Genomic DNA, 20361 nt, shown 5'->3' with positions numbered 1-20361 from the left:
CTTCTACAATGCCATGTGCAGCGCGGTTACTTGAACGTTAGTCCAACAGAGGTCGATTATCTTGTTAATAATTTTATTTCTTCACTGCATACGACTCTGGATACTGTAGCTCCTGTGAAAAAGAGAGCCTCAAATTAAAACTACTTTCAACTCTCTGGTATAACTCTCTAATGCGCACCTTAAAGGTGATGACTTGTAGGCTGGAGAGGAAATGGCGTGTCACAAATCTGGCAGATCGTCATTTAGCCTGGAGAAATAGTTTGTTGCTTTATAAGAAAGCCCTCCATAAAGCTAGAACATCTTACTATTCATCACTGATTGAAGAAAATAAGAACAACCCTAGGTTTCTCTTCAGCACTGTAGTCAGGCTGTCAAAAAGTCAGAGCTCTGTTGAATCAACCATTCCTTTAACATTAACTAGTAATGACTTCATGAACTTCTTCACAAATAAAATTTTAACCATTAGAGAAAAAAGGACTCATAATAATCTCACAAAGATAACATTATGTACAACTACTTTCAGTACCATTGATATTCATTTAGTCTTTTTCTCCAATTGATCTTTCTGAGTTAACTCAGGGAATTACTCCCTCCCAGCCATCATCATTTCTTTTAGATCCCATTCCTGCTCAAAAAATGTTCTAACATTAATTAGTGCTTCAGTCTTCAATGTAATCAACCTATTAATTGGCTATGTACTACAGGTCTTCAAGCTGGCAATAGTTAAACTGTTAACTATAGCATCTTGATGCATGCTCAATCATCCAGGCAAGGAAATCCCTAAAACTTGATTCTGTTCATCTGGATGTAGCGTATTCAGTGGGAGAAACGTTTTGCCACTCATCCAGGTGACTTCTTCAGTCTCAGCTGACTGCAGGTTTCCCCAACCTTACAGTACCTTTGAACAATGACTGAAAGTAGCCCACTGTGAGCAATCTTGGAGTGATTTTGACTACAATATGTCCTTCAACGCACATATTAAACAAATATGTAAGACTGCTTTCTTCCATTTGAGCAAGATCTCTAAAATTAGAAATATCCTCTCTCAGAGTGACGCTGAAAAACTAGCTGATGCATTTATTACTTCCAGGCTGGACTACTGTAATTCATTATTATCAGGATGTCCAAAAACTCCCTGGAACGCCTTCAGTTAATCCAAAATGCTGCAGCTAGAGTCCTGACAGGGACTAGAAACACAGAGAAGATTTCTCCTGTTTTGGCTTCCCTTCATTGGCTCCCTGTTAAATCCAGAATTGAATTCAAAATCCTGCTCCTCACATACAAGGTCTTAAATAATCAGGCCTCATCTTATCTAAATGACCTTTATAGCACTATATCACCCCACTAGAGCACTTCGCTCTCACACTGCAGGCTTACTTGTTGTGCCTACAGTATTTGAAAGTAGAATGGGAGGGAGAGCCTTCAGTTTTCAGGCCTGTCTTCTATGAAACCAGCTTCCAGTTTGGATTCGGGAGACAGACACTATCTCTAATTTAGGATTACGCTTCAAATTTCCATTTTGCTAAACCATGTAGTTTCAGCATGGAGGAGGAAGTGTGATGTCTGGGGCTGTTTTGCTTGATCCAGGGTTGGTGATTTATTCAGAGTGAGAGGCACCCTGAACCAAAACGGCTACCACTGCATTCTGCAGCGCCATGTAATACCCTCTGGTATGTGCCTAGTTGATCAGGATTGATTGATTGAATCTTTATTTTGAACATGTTGAAAAAGTACAACAAAATAGAATTAAAAGAGACAAATGAACGAAGCGAGGCAAAACAAAAGGGGAAAAAACGAGCAAACACAACTCCAAATAACGTCATGTTCAAAAGGCGCAGCAACCATAACTTATTTAATCCCACCCCTTTCCACATTCTAGTTCATAGACCAGAAACCCGTGCAGATATGTATGGTAATTTAATAAATACATATATAAAAAACACCTCCGCCCCGCTTATTTATCCCAACTCGGTTCTCTACAAGCTGGGAGCTTAGGGTCCTCGCAGTATCTAGCTGTCCCAACTGCGCTCTCTGGACGAGATCTCCATGATTCCCGGGATCTGCTGGAGCCACTCGCCTAGCTTGGGAGTCACCGCACCTAGTGCTCCGATTACCATGGGGACCACCGTTACCTTCACCCTCCACATCCTCTCGAGCTCTTCTCTGAGCCCTTGGTATTTCTCCAGCTTCTCGTGTTCCTTCTTCCTGATATTGCTGTCATTCGGAACCGCTACATCGATCACTACGGCCGTCTTCTTCTGTTTGTCTACCACCACTATGTCCGGTTGGTTAGCCACCACCATTTTGTCCGTCTGTATCTGGAAGTCCCACAGGATCTTAGCTCGGTCATTCTCCACCACCCTTGGGGGCATCTCCCATTTTGACCTCGGGACTTCCAGGTTATACTCGGCACAGATGTTCCTGTACACTATGCCGGCCACTTGGTTGTGGCGTTCCATGTATGCCTTGCCTGCTAGCATCTTGCACCCTGCTGTTATGTGCTGGATTGTCTCTGGGGCATCTTTACACAGCCTGCACCTGGGGTCTTGCCTGGTGTGATAGACCCCAGCCTCTATGGATCTTGTACTCAGAGCTTGTTCTTGTGCTGCCATGATTAGTGCCTCTGTGCTGTCTTTCAGTCCAGCTTTGTCCAGCCACTGGTAGGATTTCTGGATATCAGCCACCTCCTCTATCTGCCGGTGGTACATACCGTGCAGGGGCCTGTCCTTCCATGATGGTTCCTCGTCTCCCTCCTCTTTCTTGGGTTTCTGCTGCCTGAGGTATTCACTGAGCACTAGGTCAGTTGGGGCCATCTTCCCAATGTATTCTTGGATGTTCCTTGTCTCATCCTGGACTGTGGTGCTGACACTCACCAGTCCCCGGCCCCCTTCCTTCCGCTTAGCGTACAGCCTCAGGGTGCTGGACTTGGGGTGAAACCCTCCATGCATGGTAAGGAGCTTTCTTGTCTTTATGTCAGTGGCTTCTATCTCCTCCTTTGGCCAGCCTATTACCCCAGCAGGGTACCTGATCACGGGCAGGGCGTACGTGTTGAGGCCCGGATCTGTCTTACCATTCAGCTGACTCTCAGGACTGCCTGACCCTTCAGGTATTGGTGGTGCAGCTTCGCGCTCTTCATGGTCCCATTTGCCTGTGGGATCCCAGGTATGTAACTATGTCCTATGTGCTTGGTGTTCAATCCCCTCATGATACCTCCCCTCTTGTTACATCCGACAATCTCCATCCGAAGACTTCCAATGTATTGCTATAGCCGGTAGTGTATCGGAATCGATGTCCGTCACTTGCTACAGCTTGAGTCATCCTACAGCGACAACTGCTCGTTCCGGAGCATATACTATATATTATATATACATTTTATATATATTATAAATCATCCTAGTAATACATATACGCACATATACACATTTTTATATATATAAATAAATAAACCATATCCTTAAACCGCTTTTTAAACTGTGCCATGCTTGGACATTGCTTCATATCTTTACTTAGTCTGTTCCACAGCTTCACTCCACACACAGAGATGCAAAAACTTTTTAATGTTGTACGGATACGAGGATGTTTTAAATTTAATTCCCCCCTCAAATTGTATCCCCGTTCCCTTTTAGAAAACATTTTTAGAATATTGTCAGGAAGCAGGTTATTTATTGCTTTATATATAATTTGTGCAGTGAGAAAATGAACCAGATCTGTGAATTTTAGAATTTTTGATTTTAAGAATAGTGGATTTGTATGATCTCTGTAACCAGTTTTATGGATTATCCTTATAGCCCTTTTTTGTAATATAAAGATTGATGATAGCGAACATTTGTAAGTATTGCCCCAAACCTCTGCACAGTAATTCAAATACGGTGCAATCAGGGAACAATAGAGAATGTGGAGTGATTTGATCCCACAGCAAGATAATGACCCAAAATATAAGTCCAAGCTATGTCAGACCTACCTCAGTAAACAAGAACAAGATGGTAAGCTTAAAAACATGAAGTAGCCAGCACAGTCTCCAGACTTAAACCCTGGTTTGGGATGAACTGGACAGAACAGTGAAAGCAAAGTAACCTACAAGTGCCGCAATTTATGGGAACTTCAGCAACAGATATGAGAGTCACTAGGTTATTAACAGGAAATTACAGCACACCTAAAGCTGCTTTAGTTCTGTGTAAACTAATAACATTTCTGCTTTGGTCTTTGTCATATTTGTTTGTGTTTAGGTGCATACATGTGTAGATGTCTACTGTGCACTCTCCCATGTCCCTAACTGGAAAGCATTTTAAATGCTCCTTGTAAATTTATACAGCGCCAAATCACAACTACAGTCACCTCGATGTGCTTTATATTGTAAGGTAGACCCTATAATAATACATACAGAGAGAAACCCAACAATCAGATGACCCCCTATGAGCAAGCACTTTGGCGACAGTGGGAAGGAAAAACTCCCTTTTAACAGGAATAAACCTCCGACAGAACCAGGCTCAGGGAGGGGCGGGGCCATCTGCCGCGACGGTTGGGGTGAGAGAAAGAAGACAGGATGAAGGACGGAACAGATCAACCAGGTCACCAGTCTTTGTCAAGGCCAACGCAGAAAGACAGACAACCATTCGCACTCACATTCACACCTATTGGCAATTTACATTCACCCATGTCTCCGAGAAAAAGCCCGTGGCCAGTGTATTTCAACCCATTCAAACCCTTCTTGCTGTGAGGCGATAGTGCTAACTGCTGTGTCACTGTACTGTCCTTAGTGTGTTATTTCAAACACTCATTTTTAACATTGTAGTCTGCTGCTGCGACCGACCAAAGCTGCTTGACCTAAAGGACAGGCAAAATTTAGCTCCTAAAAGTGGTTCAAAGCATTTTAAAGACAGAAGAACAAAAGCTTAAAAGCTTAGTAGAAAAGGTCTATAAAATAAGTGAGTTTCAGACATTTACTGAGGAAACAGCCAAACAGCCAGAAATGTAACTAATGAGATGACTAATGTCGTTGTCTTAGTGATGCTTACACTGAGATCCTCTTCCACAGGTAGAGGCTTCTCAGTCCACAAGAGCGGAAGCACTTCAGACCCCTACAACCTCCACAAGTTCCGATCGTCCTCTCAGCCCCAGGCAACGTCGCGCCCAACAGACCCAAAGAGAGTCAGCAGCCAGCAGAGCAGTTTTCACACCAATTCATCAGCCTCAGGATGAAAGCCACACAGGCTCTGCAGTTCTCATTGTGGTGCTCACTCTGGCTTTGGCTGCACTCATCTTCCGCAGGATCTACCTTGCACATGAGTACAAGTTTGACTATGATTTGTGACCTTCCTCCTGAGTCAACCGCTCGTACTACCAACTCCACAGAACTTTAATTAGCTAAAGCAGAACCAGAGGTGAGGCAGTGGCTAACAGTGACTACAGCTGTCCTCCCTGCCTGTCCACAGAGGGTTCAGCCTCCACTTAGGGGGAACTTTCATTCCTCTAATCGCTAGAACACCTCCAGGGTGTCTTTAATTTAATGTGAATTTTACTTTCCAGAGCATCTTGAATTTTTGTGAATGGGAAACTTCATTGTTTGTGACCTGTTAAACCACACACACACAACATGTCCCCTTCCATAGAAATTGTCTATCTTACAGCTGCTGACTGTTTCCAATATTGAAATAACAGAGTAACGTAAAATGACAACAACATAGGATCAGGCGCAGTTGTTGTCTCATACTAATTATTTGATCAAGAAAGCATCTGCACAAATTACATGTGCTATTATCATGTGTTTTATCGTCCTGCAAGGTCAGCTTGGTCACAGTGCACAGGGCTCTGTTTTAATGGTTTAAGGCTAACAACAAGCACAAAGTTAATGTGGACAATTGTTTTAATTGCACGGGGGCATTCAGACCAATCTGAATAGCAGAAGCTGCAGCTGCATCACCATGTGTCCTGCTACTTTTAGGTGACTGTGGGGATTTAATAGACTGATGTAGAAGCTTTCCGTACACTGTAAAACATCAGTAGTTCAAACAAGGACCAAGACAAATATTAAAAAACTAAATTTCATAAATTAATCTAAATACAGTACAACAGAGTGGACATGTTAAAAAAAGTGGACTATAACGCAGTCTATTCCTTTAAAGGTATAGTGTCTTTTACTGATACCTGTACCGATATCCTGTGCTATAATCACTGTCATTTTTGTCTGTGTATTTATTTGAAAAGAATACAAAAAGAGTATTTAAATTGTTTAAACTGAGATTTTTTTCTTGATTTCCCCCAAATACAATAAATTTATACTCATCTTATACAAAGTTGTCTGTGAAGATCCAATTAATACTGAATTATCAGTGCATCTAAAGATTTTGTTAGCAACTTGTGCTACTGATAAGATGATAACCCTTAGCTAAGGCATTGCGTATTCCAGCAAGAAAATACTAAACAAAACAACCAAATAGTAAATATTAGAAAGGATATCTGCAGTAAAAGTTCAGGTATATAACTAAAGGCTAAAGGCAGAGGAACTTGTGCTTGTATTGCGAACTTGTGCTTGTATTGCACACTAGTGCACAGGATTTTGGTAACGTGCACCAGAATTGGTGAAGGCATGTGTAGAAATTAGCAACACTTGCTTTCAGTAAGTATTTTAAGTCAATCACAATATTAATTATTCAGCACAACAATGGTAAACCACATTCTTCACAAGTTGTCATAGCACTATAGCTCCATAGTAAAAGCCTCGAGTGTTATGTTTCTTCACTGTCATTATTGGATGTTGTCTTTGTACTATTTTCATTTAAATATAGAGTTTAAATTAATTGTTACTTTTTTGGAAATGGGGTTAAAAATTGATGAATTCTTTCAAAGTGAGGTTTAGGATTATGCTTTCTTTTCCTCTAAACTTTAACCCTTTAAAGCCTAAAAGAATTGTCCGAAAATTTGTTGAACAATCTGGGAAATATGATATACTAGATGTTAAGGGGTCAAAGGTCTTTTAGTGGCTGAAGTGTCTAATGTCTTGTACACAGAAACATTTAAGACACATTTCCATCAGAACACTACCTGCTTTGTGCTGAAGCATTTGTTATATGTTGTGCTGCCACCAAAATAGAGCCTGGAGTGTAAAGCTTCCTAGTAATCCTGTGTGACTGATCCAGTATCAGCTAAATGCATGTTTACTGAAGAACATGATCAGGGTAGACAGCTTTGAAATCTTATTACCATAGCAATGTTTATTGGTGATGTCATTTTAAGGATTACTTGCTCAAACAAGACAGTGTCTTCATAAACGTCTGCCAAACGTGCAACCAAGTGCTTACTTCCAACACAAGTATAACTGCCTGGACTCTTCACCTATCACACCAACATCACACTTTGTTTCCAACACAAACTCGCTTTTCTGTGGATTTGTAATTCCATTTGTTTCAGTATCTTTCCTCTTTCGGTACTTCTGTCACCCCAGCTGTTTCATGGTGTTCATAGCACATGTCTTTGCATTCATTTTTTGTTTGCCTTGCATTCTCTGAAGTTATTTTTCCCAGTTTTTAGACTCAGAAACTGTCTCAATCATTTAGTATTTAACCTTTTTGATTCAATTTAGATTTAGAATTTTATCAGTCTCGTGAGACTCAGAGGAACATGGAAGCAATTTAAATGTATTCTTTGCACATCAAAGGTGACAGCTTTCTGATACGTAGAACGTCTTGGCTGCATACAGATAGGTCAAAGGAAGTTGCAACAGTCTACAGGAACAAATTTGCCTCTGTAGTCTTTTTCTTCTTCAAGCAGCATCGGATACCTGCATATGTCCAGGTATTACATGTAGACATTCAAGTTTTTTGTTTTTTTTTTATCAGTGTGCATTTTGTCAGAATTTCTTTATGACAGTCTCTTCTGTCTTTATTCCCATAGCTCGTGTACTTGGATATAAACAGAAAATAAATCAATTTCAGATGAAGGAATGTGTTTGCCATGTGCCAAGTTTTATTCTGTCTTATCCTTATTTATTACCTTATTTAGCCCCTCACAGCCCATTGTTCATCAGGGGGCTAGTTTCAGTTATTGTGCAAATGTACTGTTCATAAGGTTGGGGAAACCTGCAGTAGCTGAGACTGAAGAATCAACAGATTCAACAGAATCAACCTTTTGGGATTTTCTTACCTGAATGATCGAGCATGCATCAAGTCAAACTCTGATGATCATGTTGACCTCTTGCAGTTGTGTGCAGGCCCTGGATCCCAGAATGTCTGACAATCAATAGATGCTCTCTCATTGTTTCACTGCCTGTTAAACTTGTTACAGTTTCCTTTGGGCATATTATCTTGCTTTTCAGGCTCTTCATGCTCAAATTGCAAGATTTTGATAAAAACGAATCAGGGCCTTCAGGACAAAAAAGTTGTTTGATCAATGCAACATGTCTAAATGCTTCATTCAAAACACGTCAACACCAAGTTTGTTTTTTCATTCGATAGCCATACCCTACATTTAAGAATTAAAATGGCATTATTTTATGAACATTATTTTTACACAGAAAAAATTAAAGCCAGATGACTATCAAAGTGTACAGTAAAGCGATACGACCTTTTAAAAGCTCACCCAATATCCACTTTTTGAAGTTTTCCACAGTGAATGATCAAAGGACATATCAGATATCTAGTTTTTAGTCTTCTAAAGACATTGAATTGATGCTGTTTTTGTAGTGAAGCTATGATGCATGCCATGATGATGGTCAAAGTATGTTATAGATTAAAATCAGAAAGAACCAATCAGCTAAGTAAAGAGAAATGACAGGCCATGATTACTTTCAGAAAATTTACTTTTTTTTTCAGCTTTATTTGATAGACACAGGGAAGAAACGACAGAGAGAGAAGGGGAAGACATGCGGCAAAGGGTCGGACTTGAATCGGGACCGGCCGCTCTCATCGGTATGGCACGTGGTCGCCCCCTGAGCTAGAGTGCAATTTTTATTTTTATTTATAAGGGCGGAAAAAAATCACACCGAGGATGCCAAAGTCATGTATAAAATATGAAACACTTGGTGTTAAGGTAAGGAATTACAAAAAGGTTAATTGAACTCCTCTATGTTCAACACTGTGTCTGTGACGGTTCTCGGTCATCAAGGTCATCGTAGTCTAAGGAGCTTGGAAAGAAAAGCGACCGCACTTCTTTAGGTTTCGTGAAGACGTTTCACCTCTCATCGGAGAAGCTTCTTCCACAATGGTATACTGCAAACTCGGCTCTCTTTGCCCGAGAGATGTCCAGTGTTGAATCATTTCTATCAGTATTACATACAGTATTTCTTTCACAGTGTTGCATCCCCTTCCTCGAGCCTTCATACAACCTTATCAAACCTTGTCATATAAAGATGTAAAAGTAATTACAGAGACTGTGTTCAAATTTCTGTCAACATATGAAAATTAAAAATACAGATACCAATGTTAGAATAAACAGCTGTATCCTGATTTTATTCAATGTGTTTTTGGATCCAACTCCTGCTATCATGGACTTTTGTAGGCTTTTCTTTTTCACATTTGAACAACATGAAAAGTTGTTTAAGGAGGACAGCCTCCATTTTTACTGTGCTTGTTTTTATTGCCTAATTGTAAAATCTACTCTTGCCAGTAGCAGCAGCAGCAGCAGTAGTGAACCCGGGCGGGCTTAAAGAAAATCATCATCTGTTTGTTTCTCCAAACACTTGATAGGATAATGCATTCTAATCATTTAAGAGCACATCGTCCTCAACACCCACAAAGACTGCTCGAAAATTTGGTGCTGAGTTGACGTCAGATTATCTGGGAAGAAATTTACTGTAGAGAATCATGTCCTGACTGACAGTAGAGGATTTTGGCGAAACCTCTGATTTTATAATGTATATATCTCCTATTCTAAACTGAAAATGATATCGCAAATGCCGGACAGTCATACATACAGCTGACTGGAATTAATCTAAGGAGTGTAGCTCGCAAATATTGTTTTTCATTGTTATTTTTTTTAATATTAATACAACGATCACTCCCAGCTCGTCAGGCGTTCATTATGTTTATGTGCTTGTTTATATATTTGATTATTTCATGTGACGCTACATGTGGTCCTGAAGCTGCGCGCTCCTATCCACGAAAAGCACCTCTGGAGTTTGATGACCAATCACAGCGCTTTTCAGTCTTCACCATCAGTCTCTCTCTGCGAAGCAACTGGCGCACTCCTTCACCACAGTCTCTTGACTCTCAAGCTCGATTGTCTTCCTGCTTTAGACAGAAACATGGTACGGCTCACGGAGGGTGCTGCGCGTGGAAGGAAAACGTCGCTAATCGACTCTCAGCTGGACTTCTAACTCATCATGCCGCGTTACACCAGGGTCCTGCTTCTAGTTTTGTGTGTGAGTCTGATCGGGGAATGCCGGAAACACAGAAGTAGGAAAAAACGGTGGTCGGCACCGGCCGGGACTCATAAGCCAGCAAAGTAAGTTCTCTGTTTCGTTTTATTTTAAAGTAAAAAAAAATAAAAATAAAAACAACAACAACAACAACAAAAACCTCAAATGAAATGAAACAGCAATGTGACGTAAATCTTTTTGCACGTCAAGATAATTCACTCGTGGTTCAGCCATCATATTAAAACATTAGTGTGGCACTGAACAGCATATTTAAGTCTTTAGTCTTTCTTTCTACGAACACATAGAATCACAGCATTCAAGTGTAAATTCCCCGTGGCTAAATACATTTTACCAATTTGCAGTCCGGTTCATTTTTGCATGGTAACTAATTGTGTGTTTATGCAACCAAACCGTGCGTAAAAAGCAGCCACAGAACAGCAATCCGCTGTCCTCGAGCTTCGTGAAATCATCTACAGCAAAGAAAACCATGCTTGGAGATACAGCGTGTTATACAGATGTTATTTTAGTTATCAGGACTTCTGTGAAGGGAGCAGGAACGGGTCCGTGGGGGGCAAGAATTTTAGGAATTATCATTCTGCCTGTTATTTGGCTGCTATCGTTCGCTGATTGTCAGCTCTCTACCAGGAGCACTCCATGACTCTATATCCTGGATTTAATCTCTTTGGCTAACAAGCTGTGCAAGTTACTGATGCTGATCCTGTAACGTCTGATTACAGACTCACGTTTCCTTTAGTTTCTTCCGTAATAATTCAGTTTTCCTTTTCATTGTTGATCTGTTGCTGATTATTCCTGATTTCACATGTGTCATGGTTCCTGTTTCCCCCAGTTTTTGTGTGTTCTTGATTCAGTTCTGAGTTATGATGTTATGATTTCCTTCCAGCTTCTCATTTTTTAGTCTAGTTTCTAGTCTCAGCTAGTTCCCCCTCATGTCCAGTTTGTCTTAATCACATCTTTGTGTTTTTTCCTTCCAAGCATCCCTCTTGTATATCAGCATTCTCTCTGGCTGTTTACATGTCAAGTCTACGTTCTGCACTTCCTGTCTTAATTTACCACCAGTCCCTGGTCTTGTGTGCCTTGTGCTCAGCTTAGTTTCAGTCTTGTTTCTCAGATTTAGCTCGTGTTTTCTTGTGTGTTCCAGCTCCAGTTAATTATGTCACATGTGTACTTAATCCCCCAGTTTCCCTCAGTTCCTGGTCGTGTCATAAACCGTCATGCTATGTGTCTCCCCTGTGTCTCCCCTGTGTCCCTTTTGCCCATCCAGTAGTTTCTCAGGGTATTTTAATACTCGTTTTTTAATTTTATTTTTGCTGTACCTCAAACTGGGCTCTTACAGTGTTTGTGGGTCATAATTATTTGGACACTTGCTAACTGCTTTTCTTCCTTCATTTTATATGTAAATAGAGTTGGTTGCAACTCATAAGGGTCACCACAATAGCTCATCCATTCAATCTTTTCCTATACACATATCATCGCTCCTCTCCATATGTCTAAAGCAATTCAGTGTCAGTCTTGACAAACATGCAGTGTATATACCAAAATCCGTTTAGTTCCTCTGTGCGACAGAGCTGCATTGTTGTTCATAAATTAATAAAACCTATCAATGACGCACCCTGATGTTCTGGGTGAGTGCCCTAAAATACTCACTGAAATGGAGTATTTTGCAGCAAAACGAAGCAGTGTACCTTTTATCTAGAGAGACAGAAAGCAAACTCAACTACTTTATTAAGAATGTGAGGCTATGGGTACTCTAGAAGTGTTTTGATCCATTCATACCACAAGTGACAGCAACTTAGTATAGTGTGTTATTTTGTCACCAAAATTCAGAAATGTGCATCCATCAACCTTTGCATTGCATTTAACTGTGTGACTTTAACTTGCAACAACTCACCTCCAACAAGATTTAAGAGTAAAATGTCTTTATTAATTGAGCTATTTATATGTATTAGATTTATTGTGTTATATTTTGTAACTTTGCAATATATTGTGTGATTTAATTTAGTTGATTTTTTATTAATGCACAAAAGTTCCTAAATATTTTTCATTTGAATATAAATATATGTCTTATAGGGAACTTGCTGGAACACCTGACACTGTTGTTATTGTAAGGCCAGGCTCCGAGACCAGGATGGAGGACAGGTGTGTAACACATTTGTCTTTTATGCCCGACATTCCAATGTTGCAATTAATTGTTCACATTTGATTTTAACTGCGACCACAATCTTTCCATAATAATAATTATAATTATAAATGTATTCATCACACTCAATCACAATTACATTTGTAAATTTCAAGAAAAAATATTTGCAAATTAATTACGGGTCATAAAAGCAAAGTTTGAAAAGATATTAGATATTATTTTATTTTATTTATTGAGGTTTGGATAGTGTAATGGTTGTTTGTTCCTAACAGAATTATCATTGTGACCATTAATAAAACAACAGCAGTCTTTCTAGTTTAAGGGTGACAACGTCCGCATTAGTAAACAGCACACGACTTTTAGAGTCTCATGTGGTACTACTTCTTGATTTCATCTTTACTTTCTTTGTCCTTTCTTTAGTCAGAGTTAGGAAAGCTGATGGTTTGGCCTAGTATAGACAAATTATCACATTAGGAAGTTGAGGTTTCTAGGCAACCAGGGTGACAGGTTCAGCTCACACATGTAGGCAGAGGTCATTTAGTTTTAAATCATAAAGGTAATAAGTAATAATAAGCTGGTTACACAACTGAACTATTGACTTATTTTGTCACACAGCAGTCTCCTTCTAATTTAGCCCAAATGTTCAGCTGTGAATCATCAGCCTGTTGGGTTCATAGAAAATGTGGTATGTGTTTTGCAATGAGTGAGGATTGTGGATGTTGTTCACCACTGCTAAATTGAAAGATCAATATGAAGGAATCATTTACTGACGAATATGAGGAGTAAGAATGATTTGAGTCATGGGCACCTGACAGTTTTTGCTTTTAGCAAACGTTCACTACTTCTTAATCCTATCTTTTAGTTCCCCTTTTTTTTCTCTGTCTGGTTTTTGTCATCAGTCCTCTATCAAAGAAAGTTGTGGATGGAACTAAAAGCCGGAAGGTAAAGACCAGCCACCTCCTGCGCATTGATGAACACGATTTCACCATGAGGCCCGCATTTGCAGGTAAGCTCCAATAGCTGCTAATTTCCATCATGATAAGAGTAATGTGTTCTTGATTTCTTTAAAGACATGTGTTTTCTGAGAAATATAGAAAACCTACAGAGGGAACTGGATACGTCAGCTCAGTGCTTCACTAACATAGTCTCCCTGTCTATTTCTCCAAATTTTGTTCAACCTAAAGTCAATGTTGATACCACTCTGACTCTTTCCTTCTTGACTGACCCTTATAACCTTTAGTTTAAAAAAGAAAAAAGAAAGAACATTCCATGATCACTTGTGCTCTTTAACACGTGACGCCTGTGAGACTCTCGTGCAGTCATTTAAATGAGGAAGAAGTCAAAGTGTGCACCAGCTGTTGCAGTCCCTTCTGGCTTTAAAAGTAGCGACTGCAGTGTAACTAATGAAAGAAGTGTTTAGTGTTTGAACTGCTTCTAAAATGTATATCAGAGTGTGACAGTACACAAGGTTTATTGTCAGCAGTGTATAAGGAGAGCTAATAAGGTTTCTGTGCTTATAATTAAAGCACCTGCACTGCTCCCATTGGACTGTGGTGAGACACATTTAGTAGATGAACAGTAGCAGACATTTTGGTGAAATATTTGGAATATTTCATATGACATCAATCTGCAATGTATTTATGTAGCTCCACCTTCATGACTGTCTAAAAAACAGGGAAGATACACTTGTATGGATTGGTTCTATTTGTAGTATTGAGACGGTATGGTTTTTATGTCACCAATGTCACTCTGAGGAACTCTGCAGTGGGATTTCTTTCTGGTTTTACTGTGTGTTACATTTTCATTGTCTGTGAACTGCAAAGGTTTGCATAAATGTCATCATTAGACATGGAGCATGAGGTTTGGAGTGGACATCTACGTGCATGACAATTTCTTTAGGAATGTGCGGCCCCATCAGCGGGGACTTTATGTTCCACAGGCAATGCAATGCACTTAATATGCATGTGTTGCAAAGACTTCAAAGAAGTATAACAGGAATGATTATTCCTCCAGCTGTCTGTGTCTATGTTCGCAGCAGAGTAAAATCACTGCTTAATGCACAGGCCTAGTTGTCTAATCTAAGCACAGTCAACCAACAGTGGATTTACAGTTGTTAATCCACACAGAGTTCAGCATGGAATGGACAAAGTGTTTTCTCTCTCTATTCTGGTGAACGGACAAGATAATAATTCAAGCTCTCAAAACTAAGGCTGACTAGGAAAAATTACAGCTGTAATCTTAGATATGTGAAAAAATAAAAAGCAGTTGATTAGTATTTAAAAATGAACTCATGCTTCAGAATCAATCACATTATGTATGTAGGGAGACACTCCTTAAAATCCGCACTGCACCATTTGAATAGATAGAAACAAAGGAAAGATTGATGAAGGGGTTTGGTTTTTTGGTTTGGGTTTGGTCAATTTAGCACACAAAAGAACTAGATAAATAGCAGCCCCACATGTGCTGAGGCACAGGATTAGCAGTGGGTCAATAATAGTGGGACACCCCCACTAGGGCTTAAATACCTGGGACTCTCCAACAATTGCCCTTAAATCTGAAGAAGCTTTTTGGATACGAGGTGAAATGTCTTCAAGAAACTTAAAGAAGTCCAGTCGCTTTTCTTTCCAAGGTCCTTAGAGCTCCATAGGCCATACGGCAAAAGTATTTTTCCCTATGACATGAGCTGAAATTTACTGATGATAATGGAGAAATGAAAACGAAAGGCTTATCCCAAGAAACAAACTTGTAAAAGCATATGCGTTACTACTACTAATAAAATCTGTTTAATAATTTTACACTAGAATGAGCAAATGTTAGTCTACTAGTTGACTAAACTTTCCTTATCTTTACAAAAAAGATTACACAGTTGTATGACTCCAATCTAACAGCAACAGTAACTGAAAACGTATATATGTTTATGTATTTTTAAAATTTTAAACAAAAGTTAAACTAACAGGAAATGCAAACCCTGGTTCCCTGGGTGAAAACCTATCACGCCAACACTGTGGCACATTTTGTACATACTCTGTTTTGTGATCTCAAACATGTATTTGTGGCAAATATACCAAAAAATAAGAAATCAAACACATTTCCACAGCACGAATGTAGCATGATGAATGCATAGTGATGATGCACTTTTGATTTGTTGGCAAATCCACACATAGGACACTTCATGCAACTATCTCATCAGTCTATAAATGTTTGGAAGAAGAACGGATACCTGCTTTACATTCTCAGTAATTTATTGAACATGAAAACTCGTATTCGTCCTCTGGATAGACCACCGCTATTTCCTTGTCACTCTGTTTGGCTCAAAATGGACTTTGACTGTAGCCAGAAATTAGGCAATCCTGCTCCAAAAGCACTGCTAGCTGAGGCTTTTTCTCTGCAGGCATCTAGTGTTATGTCAGCTGAAAGGGCGTGTCTTCAGGAGGAGTTATAGTGAGTCCAGAACGTGACATGTGACATATGATGTGAGTAAGAGAGGGGAGAACACTGACAGCTGGAGCTGGGCACGAGTTACTATCCCTTCTTCCAGGTAGCAGCTTTGCTGTGCAACCAGTTATGTAAGGCTGACTCTCTCACTGCTGCAGAGATTAACAACACCACAGCAGCCAATGTGACTTTCATACAGAAACGACAGACTGCTGTGTGAATTTGTTTCTATCTGTTATGAGCCTGCTAGGATACTCTTCCATATCCCTCTAAATCCCAGACTGGCCTTAAATATAATCATCTCATCAGCTAAACAACACAGAGGAACAAACATGAGAATGCTGTGTTCTGCCTAACTCAACCTTTCATGTGAAATTACCAGTTATTACTACTGGCTTTAACGGGATACTCCAGCCTGTTATTTTAGGATTGTGTAAGGAATGCACTGAAAGCAAGTTTGCAGATCATAAGAGTGACTGCATCACATCTGATGTCACATTTCTATTGAAATCAAAGAAGATCTTAGCACACTTAGTTTGTGTCATCAGAAACAAACAGTTAGACACTTACCCATTCATGAGACAATATGCTATAGTTATGAAAGCCAAAAGTTCTTGTCTGTTATGGAATTTCAGCTGCTCAACACTTTGGGGCCCTCACTGGCTTCTTCTTTTTTTTAATTTCAAAATGCACCCAATAATTTCAGTGGGAACTGTAGGCAGGCATGCTGTTTTGCCATGGGGCCATGTTGTTGGATGTCCAGTTTGTCATCATCTTACTGATATAAGCATGGAAAAATTGCCTGTGCATAGTTCAGTTTTATTGTTGCCTTTACAGATGTGCAAGTTACCAAATGTGCATTAGTGCACCATAGACCTTACCCCTCAGGATTCGGTGTCCATCGTTTTCAACATGTCTTCCTTTAGGTCAGACCAGAGTCTGGCCAAAAGGAAGACATTTTCAGGACAGTGTTCAACTTTGAGATCTTGTGTTTTCCTGCTGGAGTTTAAACTTGCATTTGTGGATGCAGTGACAAACTGTGTTCATAAGCAATAGTTTATAGAAGAGTTTCTGAGTCAATATAGATCTATGTCTCTTCTTAAAGCTGTTGTCAAGGCTCCACTGTGTGGTGTTGAGAGTAGGGCCCAAATGCAGGATTCACAAAGCAAGATTTAAAATTCAAAAGGAGCTTTACTGCTGAGAACTTCAAAGTAAACATAACATAAGGCAGGAACAAATAATCTGACGAGAGGCACCTAACTGGAGGCACACAGCGAGAGACACAGCTTGAGGGTGGACGTGACAAATAACAGAAGCAAACCGAGGCTTTAAATAAACAAGAGGTGATTATGTCAGAGTGCCAACACCTGCAAACACAGCTGAATTGAATCTGACTAATTAAACAAGGGGAAGCAAAACCAAATATAATGCACACAAGATGAGGGACTGTCAAAATAAAACTAACACTGCAACCAAGACTATGACATAGAAACTGGACACAGTTTAACAGGGACCATGGAGACAAGACAGAAAGATACAGGGACATTATGGGGGAACAAGAAAGGTAAATAAAAAAGGAGACAAGACTGACATGTCACAGGAGACAGTGACGACAAAACAAAAAGACGAAGCTGGGACAGACTGGACACGACAGATATATAATGTCATGGTCCTGGGTCGGTGACCCAGCGCTTTTAGTTTATTATCATTTTCTAGTTTATTATGATGATGATTATTGTTTGAGTTTGGTGTTATATTCGGTCTGCCTTTGAGTCTGCGTCTGTGTCTCTGTCTGTCTATGGTGTCACCCCATCTGTTTGTGGAGCTGTCTGTTTAGATCTGTGTCTTGTTTGGTTCCCCGTGTCTGAGTTTCCTGTTTTATTGTGAAGGTCTCTGTCTGATGTGAGTGTGTTCTGTTTACATTTCCCCTGTCCCGTCAGCTCTGATTTCTCCCAGCTGTGTTGCCCTCCTGTCTCTCATCCCCTGATTACTGGTGTGTGTATTTAAGCCCTGTGTGTTCTCCTGCCTGTTGCCGGTTCGTCTGTGTTACTTCATGTCAGTCTGTGGTCCACGGTGTCCTGTCCCTCCTCTCTGCCTCTCTGCCTCTCTGCCTCTCTGCCTCTCTGCCTCTCTGCCTCTCTGCCTCTCTGCCTCTCTGCCTCTCTGCCTCTCTGCCTCTCTCCCCCTCTCCCCACATTCTGGTAACCTCTCAGGTTTGTCATTTAGCTTTCCCAGTTTAGGTCTTTAGTTTTGTCTTCCCTCTTGCCTGTTTTGCCATCTCACCACTGTGTAAATAAAACATCACCAGCATTATCATCTACTGCCTGCGTTTTGGGTCCTTTCTCCCTTCATACCACACATATAACATAATAAAATAAGAAACCAAAATCTTAAAACAGAACTCAGATGCACTACAAAATATACTCAAAACCAATGTTCCCTCTAATTTTTCATGTGTCTGAGCGAACACACAAACTGCTCCCTGAGCGGTCCCTTGGACCACTGTGAGCGACATCAGACGTGTGCACTGTGGTCACGCCACCATCTAATCCATCCAAGTTACATGGTTTATTAAAATAATCAAATTACAGCATTTACATTTATGTTAGACTACTTTTAAATAACTGCTTTAGCCCACTTACAATGAAAATGTAAAAAAAAAAAGGTGTTGTTTTTGCTCACAGGCTTTCGAGCGTTTTCCTTATAAAACGCCGTTTTTACCGTTTCGTCCCGCAGTAAATATAAACAACGATAGTATTCAGGAAGAAAACCAAATATTGCATATATTTTTTTTTAATCATAACTCTGGTTTTACGTGGCCTATCAACACAAAATCAAAACTGGTATAAAGTCCACACTTTTTCCGTCAATTGCTCCATCTGTCCTGCTCACATCTCCAATGGCTGTACACGTTGTCATTAACTTTGCTTCACTCCACATCAGCCATGCCGCTTTGCTAGCTAAAACACCGGTGTCGGCACATAAGGACGCTGTCATAGCCTGTCAACGACGTTGATTGACTGCATATATACGAATGTGAATCGCATTATTGGCTGGACTATGGGATAAGGTGGCATCGTTCTAATCCCATACGGGAGCAGCCAGTCACTTACTGACTAACACTGCAAAACTGAATTGTTAAAGTATTAATTTCAATTTCAATTGAGGTTAGATTTTTTTTTGTACGCAACGCAGATTTTCTGTGCGCAGAGACCGTGCCAGCAGTGCGCAATTGCGCATGTGCGCAGCTTAGAGGGAACATTGCTCAAAACTAAATATTACAAAATTTGACCATAAGTCATCTTTTAAATCCAAAAGAAAGAAGAATGAGTCTACAATAAAAACTTAAAACACTGGATCAGCGACCCTGGACCATGACAGCAGTGCTACCTGCTAGCCAGTTATTTCAACTTGCCCTTTATGCACAGATTTTTCTTGATTCTCTAAATATTTGTACTATAGATGATGAAATCTAGTTTTTTTGCAGTTTGGCAATGAGAAATACTATTATTTACTGGTTAAATTTTTTGTATAGGCCTTGTTCAGTCTTTTGAATTATGATGAACTATTACTATTAATTACTTACTTATTAAGGTCAAGGTGAACTTAATAAGTTTTTTTTTTTAAGTTAGCATGTTTCCTGGCTTGTAATCATTGTCTTAGCATCTTTGAAATATGTTAACAACAAATTTAAAATTTGTTTGCAGGATTTCAAATGTCAGTGACAATCTGGTTACTTTTTCCATTTTATTATTTCAGTTGAATATAGAGAATATTAGAAAATCATTTGTACCTCTTTTTATTTACAGTATGCACAGGGTTCTAGCTTTTTGGATAAAGTTTCAAAAGCAATGTGTTTTTAATAGATGTCTTCACTATTATTAATTTGTAAATAGCTTTTTAGGTGTGCTTATTCCTCTGTGCACAGACATGCGCCTGCACATTTTCTATCCTTGGGCAATAAAGACTAAAGACAATAATAAAAGTACTTTAGGTTCTACTTATTCTCATTGTCTTATTTCCAGTGTTGTAATATACTATTTACAGAGGTGGGAGGTAATGTATTTGAACTGTACTGTAATTTTTACTTTTACTCCCTTAATTTTTTAAGAAGTATCTGTAATTTCTACTCCTTACATTTTCAAAACAGACTTGTTACCTTTGGTTTAATGTGTTATTTTAACTTTAAACATCACAGTGATTTGAGCCTAAACAGTAACACAGGAGACAGTCCCATTCATGTATTAATCACCAAGGGTGAAAGGGATGTGCCATAGTCAGAGGTTAAAGTGGGCCAGTGTTTATTTATTCATTTATTATCATTGTTATTATTTTATTTTATTTTTTGGCACAATACCAGAACAACTGCATGTTTCCATAAACTGCAGTTGCAGTACCAGCTAGTCCTATAGAAGAA

The 20361-nt window shown here is 39.6% G+C and overlaps 2 protein-coding genes across 3 annotated transcripts in view; both read left to right on the top strand.

The window, feature by feature from the left end:
- The window catches only part of ube2j1 (ubiquitin-conjugating enzyme E2, J1), a 36041-nt gene extending 28101 nt beyond the window's left edge, over positions 1-7940 (top strand). For both annotated transcript variants that reach the window (XM_040026591.1, XM_040026585.1), the window contains one exon: positions 5036-7940. In XM_040026591.1, the coding sequence (XP_039882525.1) occupies positions 5036-5311 (276 nt within the window). In that variant the 3' untranslated portion in view covers positions 5312-7940. The remainder of the gene's footprint in view (positions 1-5035) is intronic.
- Positions 7941-8173: 233 nt separating this feature from the next.
- Positions 8174-20361, top strand: part of LOC120730229 (gamma-aminobutyric acid receptor subunit rho-2-like) — a 28141-nt gene continuing 15953 nt past the window's right edge. The window contains exons 1-3 of the mRNA XM_040026475.1: positions 8174-10437; positions 12440-12508; positions 13409-13515. Of these exons, the coding sequence (XP_039882409.1) occupies positions 10316-10437; positions 12440-12508; positions 13409-13515 (298 nt within the window). The 5' untranslated portion in view covers positions 8174-10315. The remainder of the gene's footprint in view (positions 10438-12439; positions 12509-13408; positions 13516-20361) is intronic.

Source organism: Simochromis diagramma, unplaced genomic scaffold (assembly GCF_900408965.1).
Source record: "Simochromis diagramma unplaced genomic scaffold, fSimDia1.1 OVJJ01000746.1, whole genome shotgun sequence".
NCBI classification, from domain to species: Eukaryota; Metazoa; Chordata; class Actinopteri; order Cichliformes; family Cichlidae; genus Simochromis; species Simochromis diagramma.
The sequence above is the reverse complement of the archived record's forward strand: the minus strand, read 5'-3'. Positions and strand labels throughout refer to the sequence as shown.